Genomic DNA, 19,869 nt, shown 5'->3' with positions numbered 1-19,869 from the left:
TATTTTTTATATAAGATGCTATGCTGTTTGTATAAAATTATGTATATAAGCATGTGTGTATCTCTCTCTATATATATATATATAGATATAGATATATAGATATATATCTATATATATATATCTTTTCTAACTATCTGTCAATCAATCAATAGAGCTATTAAAGAATGATCACCCAAATTATGGCGGTTATCTTGGGGGTGTATTCCCAGTGATTTTTATTTTCTTCCTTATATGTTTTTCTTGTGTTAGAATGTTTACAATAACCAGGTATTATTTACATAATAAGAAAAATAGCAAGGCTACAACATAAACATATCTTAGGAACCACCTTCCTCACATCCCTCCTCTAAGCCCCGTATTTTCTGCGTCAGGCCCCTTCTGTCCTGGCCCCTCCACAGCCCGTTAGTCTAGGCTCTCATTGTCTCTCACGACCCTGACTGGGCACCACGCCTGTCTGTGCCCTCTCCAGTCAGGCCTCCACCTGGAAGCCAGAGTAAGCTTTCAGGGACGCCTACCTGTCCTTGATCCTCCCATTTGAACCTCTTCCAGGGCTTCTCAACCCGAGGTGTGCTGTGGCTCCTCAGCGCTGCACTTACAACCCTGTCCCCTCCCCCTCTGCTCTGCCACAGCAGGACCTGCCGCTCCTAGCTCGCTCATGTCGTTCCGTTCCTCTGGGCCAGCTCCTTCCAGCTGCCCACCCTCAGAGACGCAGTCAAACACCCCCCTCTGTAAGCACTGCTGTGGTACTCTGTACACACTTCATTACAGCACGGGGAGCTTTTCAGTGGTTCCTGTCCTCTCTCTCCCTCCCTCCCCCTCTTCCCCTCTCTACCATGAGCTACGTAAAGGCAGAACTATATTTTTAATGTCTTTATGAACCAATCAATGAAAGAACAAATGAATCCGTAAAAGCAGAACTCAAAACACTAAATATAAACACATGTCAACCATGTAACGTGTCTGTATAAACATGCAAAAAGGCTGAATGGTAAACATTTTAAAGGTCATTTTTCTCTTTTCCAGGAAAGTGGCTTAAGCCACTTTTTAAATGACTACCAGTAATTCACCCAATGAACAATTTCTATTCAAGTTAATCACAGTTGAAATCGCCATCAAATTTAACAGAGAAATCGGAAAGAAAGCCATTTTCCCCTTTTTGAATAAAATAAGAAGTTCAATCCTCCTCTAGAAATAGCATTACCCCCTCCCCAATAAAACACGGCCCAGCTGTGTGGTTACTTACTGGAGTTCAGAAGGATCATGGCCTTGACACAGAGATACTCTTTGTGCTGGAGTTTTAACTCACGAAACCTTGAAGTCGTTGCCAGGAGCATGTCGAAGATTTCCAGAATTCCTTCCACGCATTTGCCTTCATCCCTACAAAAGTTCATTTAAAAATTTAAGAAAATGACAGCTTCAGGCAACCATCAAAGGCAATAAGGAGTATTTTCTTTTTAATCTTAAATTTCATTTTGTACACATTTTAACTATCACAAGGTACTGATGAGACCACATCCAGTGATATGAAATTGCTAGAATTCATCTTCCTATAAAGAGAACAGGGCATTTCCTATAAGTCCCTAAAGTAAAGATTTGAATAAATACTATTTAGGCAAGAATGTGCATTAGAACTACATTTTCTTTTTCTACCTGTTTATAAATGTTATCTTAAAGAAATAGCATTTTTGTTGATAATCTGACCATTTCAGCCAGCCGGCCTGAGACACGGCACATATTACTAAAATGAGACATTGCAGGTTCCCGTCAGAAGACGTGCTAATGAGGAAGACTGACCCTGACAGAAGCAGATAGCCCGAGAAGAAATGATCCTTCATATCCAGAGCTTAACTCTCATTTCCTCACGATCATTTAGAAACTAGTGGGGCAATTAAGAGACATGTAAAGGAATTTCAAGAAAAAGCTAACATGACATACAAAGAAATCACTATTAGAGAAGATAGATTAGCATCAGGAAAGGCAGACATGGAGACATGGAAATTTTTGACTTGCTAAAGATTATTTTTAAGCAAAAATTTTAGGCAAACTTTGAACCATATAATCATATAATTTCTTCTGAGCACTCCCACTCCTAATAGACATGAATTTTTAAGTACACTTTTGAAGTAAGTTACTTTAACAGTATCTAAAAAATACCAGTTTCAGCCAGACACTTATCATTCTGTCTTACTGCTCCCAAGAAACTTCTTTTATCATCAGTCTTGGAGTTATTGGAAGTCCTTGACAAGCAGTTAGATGATTGTGCCACAAAACTTTTATTTGCTTCTAAAAGCCTGAAAGGTGCACAGTCAAGGGCAGCCACAGGTGTCTGTGAGCTTCATTTTCAGTCCCCAGAGCAGCCCCTGAGGGGACCTGAGATCTTTAAAGAACTGTCTGTTACCCCCTTCCTTCCCCCAGCCCCACGCCAGGACATACCCAGTGATGGTGATTGTTGGGGAAGGGCCTCTGTAGAATTCAAATGAACTGACACCAGTGGGTGTTGCCAAAGCTGGCGAAGCCTTCCCATTCAGGACTATGTAAGGACCGCAGTTCACCGGGCTCTGCACTCCACAGCACTGGAAACCCCAGACTCACCGACACAAAGCCTCAAGCATGCAACCTGCTCGCTTTGGCAAGCAAGCATTGCAACTTCTACAACCACATGAAGTTTTTCAGAAGTGCACACATTAAGTGATAAAACACGGATGCCCTCTAGAATCACTCACAGGGAAAGGCCACCTTGGAGAATCAGAGCCCTGGATGAATGGTACCAAAATCTGTAGGGAGCCCCCAACCCTCCCCACGCCTGACCTGCCCGCCTGCCTGCTCTGCACTCGCCCAGGCAGCCAGCTGCAAGCGTCCGGTAAGGACCATGCATGTCGTGCACACAGCAGAGGCACAAGAAATACCCGTTCACTAAAACCCCTCATGCCGCATCACCAAATCCCTCTGTCTGGGCACAACATTGGAAACTGTAACTATCGGGCTTGAAGACGTCTTATCCTGGGAAAAGCTGGTTTTCAAACATCTCTGGAGGCAAAAAACAAAAAATCCACCAACTCCTGCACTGATGGTTTAATAGCTGGCTTCCTCTTTTGTGAGACTCAGTCAGAGGTGAGGTTAGGCACACGTGTGCATACACACACTCACCCCCAAGTAGTATGACAAGGGGACTCGGCTGAAATCAACCCTACTTTGAGGAAGTTGCCACCTGTGCCTAAGAACATGCCCCTAAATATTGAAATTAGTACCATTTTCTCATGAAAATACATGCTATTTTAATACAAATTCATATTTCAAAAATGGAGAGAGATGGAGTTTACGTTTGGGGCATAAGCCCTGATAACTGCTATAACAAACAGTAACTAAAACATGCGAACCTCATGGAAAAGGTGAATTTCTAAACCAGCTCTGAAGGACTTGGTCTGACTGCTCTCTCTAGCAGGTGTGACAGCCACCATTTCATTCAAGATGTGGCCGAGTTAGAATACTTTTCTTCATAGGCTATAGAAACCAAATATATTTCTAGAAGATAAGTGAGAAATATAGGGGCAATAAAGTATATTCCCATTGCCACCCACACAGGTAAACTGAGGTCTGTAGTCACATGGGTGCTGCCCCCGTAAATGACACCCTAATAAAGTTCTACTTGAAAACAAGTTATACAGAACAAAGGGAGGAAAGACTTTAACAAATTAATGTGCTCTATATCAGTGGTCCCCAACCTTTTTTTGGGCCACGGACCGGTTTAATGTCAGGAAATATTTTCACAGACTGGCCTTTAGGGTGGGACGGATAAATGTATCACGTGACCGAGACAAGCATCAAGAGTGAGTCTTAGACGGATGTAACAGAGGGAATCTGGTCATTTTTAAAAAAATAAAACATCATTCAGACTTAAATATAAATAAAACGGAAATAATGTAAGTTATTTATTCTTTCTCTGTGGACCGGTACCAAATGGCCCACGGACCGATACCGGTCTGCAGCCCGGGGGTTGGGGACCACTGCTCTATATCATTTACTTTGTAACCATGATTGACAGTGAATTATGTGTAAGCAATTAGGACAGGATAAAAAAATTTGAATTCAAGATAGAGAGAAAATGAGCTGAATGCTAAAATGTTGAAACAATATATCAATCAAATCAACCTACTCATGGAAAATTACTTTTGCACACCATTTGCCCATAAACTAGAGCTAAATTAAAAAGTAGTAGTTCGCCCTGGCCGGTTGGCTCACAGGAGAAGCGCCCATCTGCTTCTCCACCCCTCCCCCTCTCCTTCCTCTCTGTCTCTCTCTTCCCCTCCTGCAGCTGAGGCTCCATTGGAGCAAAGATGGCCCGGGCGCTGAGGATGGCTCTGTGGCCTCTGCCTCAGGCGCTAGAATGGCTCTGGATGCAACAGAGCAACGCCCCAGAGGGGCAGAACATCGCCCCCTGGTGGGCATGCCGGGTGGATCCCGGTCGGGCGCATGCGGGAGTCTGTCTGACTGCCTCCCCATTTCCAGCTTCGGAAAAATGAAAAAAAAAAAAAAGTAGTAGCTCTTCAGCCATAAGAAATGATGACATTGGATCATTTACAACAACATGGATGGACCTTGAGAACATTATACTGAGCAAAATAAGTAAATCAGAAAAAACTAAGAACTATATGATTCCATACATAGCTGGGACATAAAAATGAGACTCAGAGACATGGACAAGAGTGTGGGGGTTATGGGGTGGGGGGGGAGAGGAAGGGGGTTGGGGGAGGGGAGGAGCACAAAGAAAACCAGTTAGAAGGTGACGGAAGACAACTGGACTTTGGGTGATGGGAATGCAGCATAATCAAATGTCAAAATAACAGAGATGTTTTCTCTGAACATATGTACCCTGATTTATCAATGTCACCCCATTAAAATTAATTTTTAAAAAAAGTAGTAGTTCCACAAAGGGAGACTTGGTTTTGGGTAGTGACCACAAAATACTACACACAGATGATTTGTTATATAATTGTACAGCTGAAACTTATATAATCTTATTAATCAATGTTACCCTAACAAATTCAAGAAAAAAAATTAAAAAGTAGAAGTTCCATGTGGACTATCTTATTATACTGCTCTCAAAAATTAGGATATTTCAAAATGAATATGAAGCGATAAAATATCCCCTAATTTTTGTGAGCAGAATATTTGATAACCACCACCTCTTCATAAAAGAAAGATAGTCTGTTTGATACCAAAGACAGCATGCTGAATGAGTGAACCTCACTTTGGGGTACGTTATTTTGTAACAACATTTATATCCACTGGCAGCACCCATGTGGCTACAGACCTCAGTTTACCGCTGTGTGGGTGGCAATGGGAAGGGGGCTCAAGGCTTAGCACATGGAAAAGACTTAAGTGACAATTATCTGAGTCCAAAACTGAGAATTTAGAAGTGAAAATTCAGTTGGTATCTTAAAGAAAGTCAGTACACAAATAAGAAACGTGAATGCAAACTCAGAACAATCACAATTAGGTATACGATTCCATGAAAGTCCATAAACATCCATAGTGGGGTTGAAGCCCAGATCTAAACCACCTCTGACTTTTCTTTTTATCACATTTAACATTAGCCGGCTTTCTGTTGATGCTAAGGACACTAAATGTCTTAGCATATGTGATTTTTTTTTTTTTTTGCAAACAGAAGAATCTCACATTCTGTGGTAGATCTCCATCGGAATTTGTCATACCAGTCATTACTAAAAGAACTACCTTGCTAGAAATAAGCTGAGATACCCGGGTTTTCCTCTCATCCTCAGTAGGTTCAAGTTTTCTCGCTGCAGAAGCCTCAACAAGAATAAAGGGAAGCAGAAATTATATTCTCAATCTCCACAAATGGGTTAATTTAGTTGTATTCACTGCTTATATGGCCATAACCACCACTTGAAGGAACTCTGATATGACAATCCACCAAATGACAGTTATTTTTAAGTAGTGTGAAAATTCCTTATTCACATAAGTTCATAATAGAATTTCTTTATGCTGCATGATGCCTGACTTTTTGAATAAGTAACATTTTGAATACTTTTGAATAAGCAACTCCTCCAAAAATATACTCATAACATAAAAACATACTTATCTGTATATAATAGATGCATTGAAAATCTTAGGTTTGAAATCCTAGACTTTACAGAGTTAATGTGTTAAAAACAATAATAGAAATTGCAACAAAAATAACCACCAGTAGGCACTCCAAAATATATGCCTACTCAATGTCTGCATTTACAATTTCCAAGAATTCCTCTTCATAGTCAATCAAATAAACTAGATTTATATGTTGTAAAACATAATACTTTCAAGTATTTTTAAAGAGTAATGTGAGTCTGTTAAAAATAGTTTATTAAGGCTCTGGGCAATTGGCTAAGTGGACAGGGCATCAGCCTAGTATATGGATATCCCAGGTTTGACTCCTAATTAGGGCACACATGAGAAGCAACCATCTGCTTCTCTCCTCCTTCTCTCCCCTTCCCCTCTCACAGCCAGTGGTTTGATTGGTTTGAGTGTTGGCCTGGGGTGCTGAGGATAGCTGGAGTAGTCCCAGTATGTCAGCCTCAGGCACTAAAAATAGCTTGGTTGATTTGAGCATCAGTCCCAGATAGGGGTTGCAGCCCAGGTCGGGGCACATGCGGGAATCTGTCTCACCATCTCCCCTCCTCTCACTTAAAAAAAAAGTTTATTAAAAAAAGACTTCTTTGGGCCCTGGCCGGTTGGCTTAGTGGTAGAGCATCGGCCTGGCATGCAGGAGTACCGGGTTCAATTCCCGGCCAGGGCACACAGGAGAAGCACCCATCTGCTTCTCCACCCCTCCCCCTCTCCTTCCTCTCTGTCTCTCTCTTCCTCTCCCGAAGCAAGGCTTCATTGGAGCAAAGTTGGCCCAGGCGCTGGGGATGGCTCTATGGCCTCTGCCTCAGGTGCTAGAATGGCTCTGGTTGCAACAGAGCAACGCCCCAGATGGGCAGAGCATCACCCCCTGGTGGGCATGCCAAGTGGATCCTGGTCGGGCACATGCGGGAGTCTGTCTGACTGCCTCCCCGTTTCCAACTTCAGAAAAATACAAAAAAAAAAAAAAAAAAAAAGACTTCTTTGTTTTTTCTTCTATTACTTAATCAAAAACTACACCTAAAACTTGTATGGGATTTGTGTCAATTTATAGTAACTTATACACATACCTGTAGAAGTTTAAAAGCCCACACAAGGAGGAGAGTGAATCATATTTAAAATCAGAAATAAAACAGTCACTGAAAAGAAACACCAACTGAATCATCAATTTAGAAATCAAGACAAAAAGTAAAATAACTTAATCCTAAGTCTGCAAATATGTTGACTTATCAAGGGATAATACTTCTTCCTAGCACTAACTTCTCAGATAATTGTGTGTGTGTGTGTGTGTGTGTGTGTGTGTGTGTGTGAGAGAGAGAGGGGGGGGCAGAGAGGGGGAATGAATGTGGATTTAAATAACAAGTGGAACATAATGAGTGAAAAAGAAAAGAAAAAAGAAAGGAAAGAAAGAACATGAGGGATGGCTTGATTGTCTGCTTAGTCCAGGGGTCCCCAAACTGTGGCCCCCTGAGGCCATTTATCTGGCCCCCGCCGCAACTTCCGGAAGGGGCACCTCTTTCATTGGTGGTCAGTGAGAGCAAAACGCAGCGTCACTACTTCTGGTGATGCGGAACGCACACCTCACAGCTCCGGAAGTGCGTCATATCACTTGTTACGGCTAGCTGTGACAAATATGGAACTAGACATTGACCATCTCATTAGCCAAAAGCAGGCCCATAGTTCCCATTGAAATACTGGTCAGTATGTTGATTTAAATTTACTTGTTCTTTATTTTAAATATTGTATTTGTTCCCGTTTTGTTTTTTTTACTTTAAAATAAGATATGTGCAGTATGCATAGGGATTTGTTCATAGTTTTTTTTATAGTCAGGCCCTCCAACGGTCTGGGGGACAGTGAACTGGCCTCCTGTGTAAAAAGTTTGGAGACCCCTGGCTTAGCCTTTCAGCCAGCCACGCAATATGGTACCATGAGATGACAGCAGAAGTGGGAAGAGAGTAAAATAGAGCTATTCTAAAACAAAAAAATGAAGTAGAAAGTTAGTTTGCCTTTTAGCCTCCTCTTTCCCCTTCTAGATCTCGATCCCTCTGAGAGGCATGTACTGTTATAGTTACGAGTGTGGATCTCACAGCCAGACCTCTATGCCCAGCCCCAGCACTTACTACTCTGTAATTAGGAAATCACCTAACCTCCCATTCTCATATGTGAAGGATAGGGATCATAATGTTGCCTGCCCAGAAAGGGCTGCTGTGAAGAGGAAATGAGTGAATACACGTCAAAGGCTAAAGATAGTGCCAGTAAGCTAGCTATTTTGATTGTTACTGGAGGGTCTTACCCATTCTAGGCTTTCAGAACCTCCCTCTGTGGTTTACCATCTGGGTTTGATCGTGCTTGAGCCACATCCCCTGTTCCTGCTCTTCCCAAAGGCTCCATTCTCCACCAAAACACCTCCATTACTTAGAACAGTACTCTTTACCAATGTTGTCATCTATGACAGGTAAAATGGGTGCTAATATCTTGGGGACACTTTTCAATTGCCTAACATGTGCAGAAGGATCTTCTGATGATCCAAAGAGGTAACACCAAGAGTTGGGGCAGATATTTTCCATTCATAGCACTAGGTATCCTACTCTGCACAGAGTCAAATGTGACTGCATTCAACTCTAGAACTTTTTATAAATAAGGAATGTGGAAATCAGTTTCCATGGAGATTTTCAAACTGCTCAAATTTCCGCCATGGAAGTATCTACTTTTCCTACTAAAATGCTTGAATGCTGTCTGTTCCAGCTTTTCTTCCATGAACAGTTCACTTAAGTTAATTAAAAATTGGTTCCTTATCTCTGGCATCTTTAAAAGAAAACTAAATACAACCAGGTTATAGCATTCCCCAATTTCCACTAACTCTCATCTTTAATGACCATTCCTTCTACTTTAATTGCCAAAAATGCTACATAGTACATGAGTGAGAATGAGTTCAAGATCGTTAAAATAAACCTGGCAGATTTGTAAGGATTTTACCACCTATCCAGAGAGCTGGTGATATAATTGGTCTTGACAGGTGGAAAGAACAGCAGGGCAACTTAAAATTATAACCTGAAAATGGAATTTGCAATGCAGAAAAACTAAGTTGATTTATATACACTCGGGAGCCACATACTCTGTAGAACATAGGGCTGCCACACTAAGAACGAGTCACAGGACATTGAATGCTTGTACCCATTCTCTCCTTTTTGGGTTCTTGACCCAGTGAAGGAGCTTATGACATTGTAATCTTCTTCATTGCCTTTCAGGTGTGAGATTTTAATTGCAGCACCCAGAACTCAATGCTTCACTCAAGTCAGAGAAGAAACACAATGGATTTTTTTCTCACCTGTCCAGAACGAGGTCTGGAGCGAAGATGAGCTTGCCAGGGTGGTCGATGGAGCGCCACATCAGCCCCAGCATCAGCACCTCCAGCCAGCAGCTCTCCAGGAGCCGCACCTGGTCGTACAGGCTGAGCTCCACAAAGCCTGGGGAGAGCAAGAGGCCGTGAGACACACCTGCCCTCCTCCTCTGCTCCTTGTTTCTCTAGAAACACAAGGGCAAGTTTCTAGAGCTTTGAAAATACAAACAATATTTTATAATAAACAATAGTCTAAAGCTGTGGGTATAAGTAAACAATATTTTAAAGATGTGGGTTAAACGCTGACCTGAGGAAGAAAATTTTGAACTTAAGGTGTGCAATTCACAGTTTCCAGTACTGGACCCTTCTACAGATAAATATACTCCCTTCAGAATTTATAAAGAACTGTGACCCAGGCTTATCCAGCTCCCCAGACAGATGCTAGTAAAGAACAGAAAGCTGGAACCAACCTTGGTCAGTTATACCCTAATAACTGCCCTGCACTGCCAAGTTAAGATAATGCGGGCTCCCAGCCAGCAGGCAGCCTGTCCAGCCCCAGTCCACGACTAGGGCTGGGAGGGGTGAGGGGCGTGAGACAGAGCAGAGCCAGCCCCTGCAGGAAGTCAAGGCTTCAACTGAAAGAATTTTTCTCACTGCTTAAAGTTTCTCATCCAGTGTTAGCATCTTTCTTCTCTGTGTAGGAGAGCTGACTTCAGGTTATTCTATCCTGAAGAGCAAATATAACTCCTGAAGCAGGTCCCAACAGTCTGATAGCCTAATAGCATGCATTGGTAAAAGAACTGGAAAGTAAACAGGTAATCTCTAGGGAGGTGAGCACTTCAAAAGTAAAGCAGAGATCTCTCATGCTTTCTCCACAGGCCATGATAAAAGAAGGAGGGAGTATAATTTATATGCAGTCACCAAACGCATTTCCAGAACTTGGCTGGTTCTCTTTCCTGGTCCATTCATCCTCCCAGAGCAGGCATGAGAGGTGACCAAAGGCTAGTGTCCAAAGGACAGGTGGGCATGCATGGGGTGTGCATAAAACTGTGGGATGGCTGTGGGGTGGGACAAGGAGTTAGGACTAGAACAGAAGGGGCCCTGCCATATCCAATCTCCCTGCACAGACATGTCTGGTACAGAACTTAGAGGAGTCCCAGAGTTTAAAAATGGAACCTGGTCATCCAGGCCACACTGAAGGTGTATATGCCAAGATAGGAAGAAAGACCTTATTTTATTGAAAGGTTATAAATCAAGCTGTCAATCTGTCAAATACAGAGACATCTTTTTGTGGTCCTCCATTTTGTACTCTTGCCCCATAAATGTTAGGGGCAGACCTTTCTACAAATACACGGAAAGCTAAGACCCAGAAAGTCCTACCCGGAATTTTCTTGGCCCAGCCGATCATGTGCACCAGCTCCTTGTCGGCCAGCTTGGTCAGGGACATCATCATGGAGGCCTCGGTGAAAGGCATGCTGGGGCGGCTCACCAGCACGTTGGGCGGCTCTGCCTCCAGGAGCGTGAGCACCAGCTGCTCCGGGCTCAGGGCACTCAACAGCAGCTCCTTCACTCGGCTAACATGCCCACCATTTTTCTTGGCTTTGTTCAGATAGTGCAGCTGCTCATCGGAGTTTCTCTGCCTCCGTATTATGCGGTACCCACACCTTTCTCTCCGGGAGCCTAAAGTGGAGAGCAGAGAACAGTGCTTTCTCCTGTCCTTTCTCCAAGCCAGCATCCAAGTTCCCCAAGCAGACAGGGTAAATATGAAGCAATGATATTATTATAGGACCTAAATCTGTCCTCAGAATGTGTCTTAGAACAGAAGCCTGACTTATTTTCTGGAGCCTACAAGGCAAGTACCAAAGAGTATTAAATTTGTGACTGTATTAGCAAAATCAGTATATTACGTTTTAGGGACAATAGCCCAAGTGATCCATTTCAAGGTCACCTATGGATATTAGATCCATTTCTCTTTTAAAGAATACTGATATACCTCAATTCCAAAACCATGAAATTAGAAATTTTCTTCAGGCAGAAGAAGGAGAAAAGTTAGGAAATGAACATTAATATTTCCAAATAGTTATCAAATAATACACTTTTATAATGCATTCCTAAAATGTTTGCATGTATGTTTGTGTGTGTATGTATTCTTTTTATATACATAAGTATATTTCAAATAGTAAATTAATTGAAAAATAATCTGGTAAATATAGTAGACCACAAATTTTGGCATAAATTCTTTGTTTTTTAATGTTTTTTTACTTTCCATATTTTATATACAAAATGACAATCATAATGTATATACTATTTTATAACCTGCTTTTTATTTTAAACATATGCCATCTTACAATTTCATAATCTATATAGCATTCTGTTTTATGAGTATAGCATCACTTACTTAAAATGTCCCCTGTTGATGGAAATCTAGGTTGGATATCATTTCTTTGTTAGTATAAATATTACAGTGAAAATGCATCTTTGTACATGCATCCAATCACTACTTTCTATAATAAATTCAAAAATGTCAAGCTGCTGTAGAAAGGTACATATACATTTAAAATTTTGATACATATTGATAGATTACTCTCCAAAAGTACTTTAAAATTTGTAATCTAAATAAGGGCTACCTATTTTCTCATAACACCATTATACATTAAAGATAATTTTTAATCTTTATATTTTAATAGTATTTAATTGCTAATCTGACAGCCAATTAATCTCATTTTACTTTGCATTTTTTAAATTACTAGCATGGTTCACTAATATATTTGTCCTTTGTATTTCTTTTTTTTTTTTTTTCAGAGAGAGAGAGGGATAGACAGGGACAGACAGACAGGAACAGAGAGAGATGAGAAGCATCAATCATTAGCTTTTCATTGCACGTTGCAACACCTTAGTTGTTCATTGATTGCTTTCTCATATGTGCCTTGACTGCGGGCCTTCAGCAGACTGAGTAACCCCTTGCTGGAGCCAGCAACCTTGGGTTCAAGCTGGTGGGCTTTTTGCTCAACCCAGATGACCCCACATTCAAGCTGGCGACCTCGGGGTCTCGAACCTGGGTCGTCTGCATCCCAGTCCAACGCTCTATCCACTGCAACACCGCCTGGTCAGTCTGTATTTCTTTTACTTGTGAATTGCCTACTTGTTTCTTTTGCCCTTTTCTCCCCCTAAATACCTATAAAGGCTCTTTATATAGTATAATAAATAATTTTTGTTATATACAATATTTGTCTTGTTTGTTGTGTATCTTTTAATTTTGCTCATGGTGTCTCTTTTCATAAAAGCTGTAGTACATAGTCAAATCTGTCTTTTTGTTTCACATCAAAATTATAAAAATATTCTCCTGTATCTTCTTTAAGAACTTTGTAGTTTAAATCTCTGGAATTTCATGTATGTTTGTACCATGACATATTGATATTTCATGTTCTGTTTTCCCAAATGGATGTACAATTTTCCACAATACTATATGTTGAATAAGCTTTTCCCATTAATTTCTATAAAATATCTTGTCATTTAAAAAAATAATTGCATATTAAAGTATCTTCTGAATAAAAGTGTCTTCTGGATCCTCTACTGTGTTTTATAGCTCTATTTTTATTCTTGTGCTGGTATCAGTGACTGTATTTCAGTGACTGTAGCTTTATGGACCAGAACATAATGGGATAATGGCTTTAAGATGGTGGGGGATGTAAAGTAGTACAACCATTATGGAAGAAAGTATGGTGGTTCCTCAAAAAAAAAAAAAAAAAAGATGGTGGGGGAGGGGAGAATCCTTCCATTTAGAATTATATTCCCAGCTAAACCATTATTTAAGATTGAGGATAAGTTAAAGACATTTTCATTAAACAAAGATTGATAAGATATATCACTCACAGCCCCTATGAGCTACTATACTATTTTGATGTGGATGGAGGAAAAGAGACCAGAAGGAAGCAATGGGATTCAAGAAACAATAGTAAGAAAATAAATTGGTAAGTATGAGATTAAATATAAAGCATTGGATAAATAAAATAATGGAGGTAGAACAACAAGAACATAACATGTAAGAGGAGAGGAATGATTTGGTTAGAACTTTCTAAATTTCTTTATTTGAGATGAGAAGTTTCTATTAGAGAGATTGACTTGACTTCTCAAATTAATCAAGAATATATGTTCAGCCTAACTAGGAAGTGGCACAGTGGATAGAGCATCAGACTGGGAGGTGGAGGATCCAGGTTCAAAACCCCAAGGTCGCTAGCATAAGCACGGGCTCATCTGGTTTGAGCAAGGCTCACCAGCTTGAGCCCACAGTCGTGGCTTAAGCAAGGGGTCACTCAGTCTGCTGTAGCCCCCTGGTCAAGGCACATATGAGAAAGCAATAATGAGAAACTAAGGTGCCGCAACAAAGAATTGATGCTTCTCATCTCTCTCCCTTCCGGTCTGTCTGTCCTTATCTGTCCCTCTCTCTGTCTCTGTCACACACACACACACACACACACACACACACAAATATATATATATATATATATATATATATATATATATATATATATATATATATATATATGTTCAAAATAGAAATGTCACTAAAATAACTGAAACAGAAAATATGACTTCTAAACAAGTAGACAAGGAAAAAGAAAACAAGAAAATGGGACCAGTTTCAAAAAGGCAAAAAGTAGAAAATGCATGAGGTTTTTAAAAGCACAATATGATAGAAATGTACCCAAATATCAGTGATCACAATAAACATCAACAGACTAAATTAACCAATTAAGAGCAAGTCTGAGATCATAAGAAATAAATCTAATATGAGAAAAAAAAACTGGAAGGGACAAAATAATATAACAAGCAAAAATTAACCAAATAAGTTAGAATTACCCTATCAATATCAGACAACATAAACTTTAAAAGTTATTAAAGAGGATCATCAGATTATAAAAAATAAGTAATTCAAAACTCATATACATCAAAGTAGCAAAGCAACAACAAAACCTAGCCAACAAACATAACATCAAAAAGTGATTGAAAGAAAAAGAGAAATTAACAAATATATTAGTGTTATAATGGGATATCTTAACATGTCTCTCTCAGCACTGACAGAGCAGAAATATAGGAGAAAAGTCAGAATACAGAACATTTGAACAGCACAGTGAGCCAAGATGATCTACAAAAACTCATGAACATTTGCAAAAATTATCACATCATGAATAAAAGCTTAACTAAAAGTATTATTAAATATATAGATCATATTCTCTGGCCATACTACAATAAAAATAAAAATATAATTTCTAAACCTCTATAAATTTGAATACAAAAGTATTTCTAAAGATCCATTGGTTAAAGACCAATGTGAAAGTAAAATTAAGAAAGACATATTATGCCTGACCACGTTGTGGCTCAGTGGATAGAGCATCAGCCTTGGAGGCAGAGGAGCCAGGTTTGAAACTCCAAGGTTGCTGGCTTAGGTCGGGCTCATCTGGCTTCAGGGTGGGTTCACCAGCTTGAGAGTGGGATCATAGACATGACCCCATGGTTGCTGGCTTGAGCCCAAAGGTTGCTGGCTTGATCCCAAGGTTGCTGGCTTGAGCATGGGTCACTGGCTCAGCCTGAGCACCCCCCCAGTCAAGACACATATGAGAAACAATCAATGAACAACTAAAGTGCTGCAACTACGAGTTGATGCTTCTCATCTCTGTCCCTTCCTGTCTGTCCCTATCTGTCCTTCCTTCTGTCTCTCTTGCTAAAAAAAAAAAGAAAGACATGTTATAAGTCAAGATGTCATTAACATGGATACAATTTTATATGAATTTTCCCTAAAGAAAAAAATCTAAAAGTTAAAATCTTCAAAATATCTAGTTTATATACAATGTGACAATAAAGTCATGGTGAACTTTTGACCAATCACAGGAAAGCAACAAAAGACGATAGAAATGTGAAATCTGCACCAAATAAAAGGAAAACTCTCCCAGTTTCATACCTATTCAGTGCAGTTCGATGTGGGCTCATGCACAGATATTTTAGGGCTCCTTAGGTAGCTATTCCGTATAGCCTCTACAGAGTCATCACTGACTGATGGCCTACCAGAACGGGGTTTCTCCACCAAACTGCCGGTTTCCTTCAACTGCTTATCCCACCAAGTAATGTTATTCCTATGAGGTGGTGTTTCGTTATAAACGCGCCAATATTCACGTTGCACTTTGGTCACAGATTCGAATTTAGCGAGCCACAGAACACACTGAACTTTCTTCTGTACTGTCCACATCTCGACTGGCATGGCCATGAACTGCTCCGCTGTATACACGGTGTTACGTTATCATCTGCACATGCGCACATGCTGCCACATCATTGTACAGAAACTGGGAGCGTTTTCCTTTTATTTAGTGCAGATTACACATTTCTATCATCTTTTTTCTTTTTCTTTCTTTTTTTTTGCACTTTTCCAAAGCTGGAAACGGGGAGGCAGTCAGACTCCTGCATGTGCCCGACCAGGATCCACCCAGCATACCCGCCAGGGGGCGATGCTCTGCCCCTCTCGGGCATCGCTCTGTTGCATCCAGAGCCATTCTAGCACCTGAGGCAGAGGCCACAGAGCCATCCTCAGCGCCCGGGGCCATCTTTTCCTCCAATGGAGCCTTGGCTGCGGGAGGGGAAGAGAGAGACAGAGAGGAAGGAGAGGGGGAGGGGTGGAGAAGCAGATGGGTGCTTCTCCTGTGTGCCCTGGCTGGGAATCGAACCCGGGACTCCTGCACGCCAGGCCGACGCTCTACCACTGAGCCAACCAGCCAGGGCCTCTATCATCTCTTGTTGCTTTCCTGTGACCGGTCAAAAGTGCACCATGACTTTACGGATACACTGCAGTTCCATTATATTTGTTCACTATATTCAATTGTCCACATTTTAAAACTATATCTATTAATTAGCAAGTATGAGAAAATTTAATATTTGCTCCTAAGAAAATAAATCTGAATTTTCCCCATGTTCTTGGCTAGTTGCAGTAGAAGGAAGGACTCTATCCATTCAGAGATATTTAATCAAACTTATACTAAAAAAATTAAAAGCCTAAAACAATTCATTTCATTAGTAATCAGAGCACTATAGATAGTTAAGATTGACTACTATCCCCACAGTTAAATGAAAAAATAATGGTTTAAAAAAGTCCTTTTCTGATCACACATTTCTTTTTTGTAGAGTATGTGAAGTTAAGGAGTTTACAAAACAGGTTTACAAAATGAAAGGTTTTGAATCCATACATTCAAATTTATTTGTCTAATTTTCACTGACAAAGTACTTACGTACCAGGCCCTGAATAAGTTACAGGGATTCTAGATCAATAAAATGAAGCCCTTGAAAAGGAAGTCACATTTTTCTACCAAGGACATTTCTAGTGTCATGACTGTGACACTGTAATCTACGCAGAGTCACTCAATGTGCCTGCGAGTGAGCTTAAGGAGCAACTATCTAATGGGAGTACTCCATATTAGAAAGAGCCCCAGAGAAAGCTGCTGCTGCTGCTGATGATGATGACAACAACAACAATAATAATAGTAAATGATAATAATGGCAGTGATCATCTACTGGAAGCTTCTATGTGTCATACATTGTTACAGTACATAGATTATCTGACAACCGCCCTGGAGAACAGGTTCTGTTACTATCTCCAACATACAGAGGAGGAAGCAGGCACAAGAGATCTCAAATAAGTTGCCCAAGATAGAAAAGATAGAAAATTGCAGAAGCAGACACTAAACCCAATCAGTAGTCTGAATCCAGAGCTGGTGCTTTCAATCACTAATTCATACTACCTCCCCATCCAATTTATAGCGTCTGAAAGATGCTGAGCTATTGTCCCAACCAGCAGATGGATCGAGTACATGGCTATTCAGATTGCTCTCCTGACTATTTACATTTCTGTGCTTCTTTCTAAGGAAGCCTGACCCCTGAAGTTGGTCTGAGTGGGTGTCCTCCTGCCATTTAAACAATCATATTAATGCCTCAAAAGAAAAGAAAGAATTGGACATCCTGAAGAAAAAAAAAGTGATAACAGAAAATACATGATTTCTGAATAGAAAGGGATGTGGATTGGTGCAAGAGAATCCAGAATGCAGGCAGGATCCCTACTCCTCTGAGACACAGAGATGAAAGGAAGAATGTATTGTAGATGGAGGGCGTGGGGGAGGGGCAGAGAAGTGTTGGGAAAGGAGGAGCCACGGTTCAGAAACTTCATTCCTAGCTGTCTTCTTCTGGGTCAGTGAAGGACCAAATAACCAACTGTTGGCACATTAACCCATCTCATTTCTTCTGTAATTTCCAAAGATAATAAAATATTTTTTCTTAGAGAGCCTACCCAGTGACTCTTTGGCCAAATTCAATGACCCCTTTTCTCATTCCCTTTTCCATGGAAGCGCTTAATTATGTACATCTCTATACTCTGCCTCATGAGATTATAGGGTATCAAACTCACAACTGTATGAGATTTTCAATAAGGGAAGGAGAAAGAAAGGAAAATTAAAATTTACTGCCAGACATTGCGTTTTCATATGTATTCCTCACAAAACCTGATGGAGCAGATATCTCCGTTTCAGAGATAAGAAGACTGAGGGCCGGAAAGGTCAAGTCGTTTGAGCATAGTCACAGTCAGCCAGATTCAATCTATGGGAGTCCAGTCCTCCTGTTCTTCCCATCACACACACTGCCCCCTACAGGTGGCGTGCACCTGTGCTGCTGCCCTGGTCCTGAACCACCAGGCTACAGTCACCCAACAGATCCTTGTATAAAAGAAGCATCCTTATCCTAAAACTAAATTGTACATCATTTAAAAAATATATGTATTCACTCACTTAAAATATTCTTTAAACTATGAAACATTTACTTGCAATCTTTTGTCAGAGAGCAAGGCTTTCTCTTTAAGCACCTCTGTCAATGAAATCATGTTATTTTCCTGCATAAATGGTACCCATGATACACTGTCACTGAATTTTCAGTTTCAGCTTATTTTTAATTTTTTTTAATTAATTTTAATTTATTGTGTTTACATGGATTCAAGTGTCCCATTCAATATAACACCCTCACCCCCCAACCACGTGTCCCCCATTAAGTTTCAGCTTCTTTAAAACAGAGCAAAGCCTTAGGCACTGATAAAGCAGTCTGAATTCAGCATTGTTCCAGGTTTATAACTTGTCTCCCCCCTCTCCCCCATATCTACTTAACACAATCGCTGTTAGCCCTTTATAGCTTTATTCAAACTTTCACTGAAACAACTGTTTCTCACTTATATTTAATGTTTGCATAAATTTTAATTAGATTATATAATTTTACAATTATAATGAGTAGAAACAGATTTGGTAAAAAGCCCACTGGTTACTAATAAGGACATAATTGAGGTGGGGGGAGCAGGGATGTTAGCGTGTTTACAGAGTATCCAGTACACGCGGGGGATCATGGGCTCGGAGGAGATGTTTTACACAGGAAACCAAAAACACCAGTGATTCCAGAAAGCCAGAGAACTGTGCTCAAATTAAGAGAATTTCTGCTGTAATCTTGAGCTAGGCGAGGGATCTTATCTGTTGTCCATACAAAGAAAAAGAGAAGGACAGAGAATGTTAAAGAGACACAGAGTTACTAAGAGATTCCCAGAAAAAAGAGAGACTTGCTTTAAAATTTTCAAATAGCTACAAAGAGAGAAATTATAACTAACCACAGGCAAAATATTAGCTAGCACAAGAGGTAAGAGAAGTACCGGCAGACCTGGCGTGAGCGTAGGGAGATAAGCCAGTGTGTACGGACAGATGAATCCCCAGTTAGCCCCGTGGAGAGGTCAGTCGGGCACAGTGTCAGCAGTGACACTAAGGTGCCCATTTTCCTTTGTTCCTTCATGTACGTGTGTGTGCACATGCAGATGTATATATTTACACAGGAAAATACGTAGGTACATATTGCCATGGAACAAAACCTATACTCTATGTACTTTCCATAGTTCTATCATGTTTCCGACCACTATGTAATTTTTCCCACTTCTAGAAAGCTATTGAAGGGATAGGCATGTGTCTGTCTACGCTACCCAAGTAACTCAGGAGATACGCTCCTTTCTTGTCACAGCGTTAACTGTGAACATTTACCGAATCATCCACCTTAGGCTTTTTGAGGCCCCAGGCAGACAGTCACCCGGCCCCCGTTGAGCACTTCACTGGCTAGGGTTCCCTAATTCACGTGGCAGCCTATTCTGCTGTCAGCCTGCCTGAACTGTAGAAACGTCTTCCCTACATTAGGCCTAACTCTGCCTCCTGTAACTTGCTCACACTCGCTCCAGCTCTGGCCTCTGCGGGTACAGGGAATACGTTAATGTCCCTTCCAAGGTGCAGCATACAAACACTCGATGATAATTAACAAGTTCTAAACCTCCTCTCATCCAGACTACAGGTCCCTATAGC

At 40.7% G+C, this 19,869-nt stretch overlaps 1 protein-coding gene across 1 annotated transcript in view; it reads right to left on the bottom strand.

The window, feature by feature from the left end:
• Positions 1-19,869, bottom strand: part of ESR2 (estrogen receptor 2) — a 57,163-nt gene that overhangs the window by 9,291 nt on the left and 28,003 nt on the right. The window contains exons 5-7 of the mRNA XM_066341849.1: positions 10,841-11,140; positions 9,449-9,587; positions 1,244-1,377 (exon numbers count right to left, since the gene is read on the bottom strand). Of these exons, the coding sequence (XP_066197946.1) occupies positions 1,244-1,377; positions 9,449-9,587; positions 10,841-11,140 (573 nt within the window). The remainder of the gene's footprint in view (positions 1-1,243; positions 1,378-9,448; positions 9,588-10,840; positions 11,141-19,869) is intronic.

This window comes from Saccopteryx leptura, chromosome 6 (genome assembly GCF_036850995.1).
Source record: "Saccopteryx leptura isolate mSacLep1 chromosome 6, mSacLep1_pri_phased_curated, whole genome shotgun sequence".
In the NCBI taxonomy this organism is placed as follows: Eukaryota; Metazoa; Chordata; class Mammalia; order Chiroptera; family Emballonuridae; genus Saccopteryx; species Saccopteryx leptura.
The sequence above is the reverse complement of the archived record's forward strand: the minus strand, read 5'-3'. Positions and strand labels throughout refer to the sequence as shown.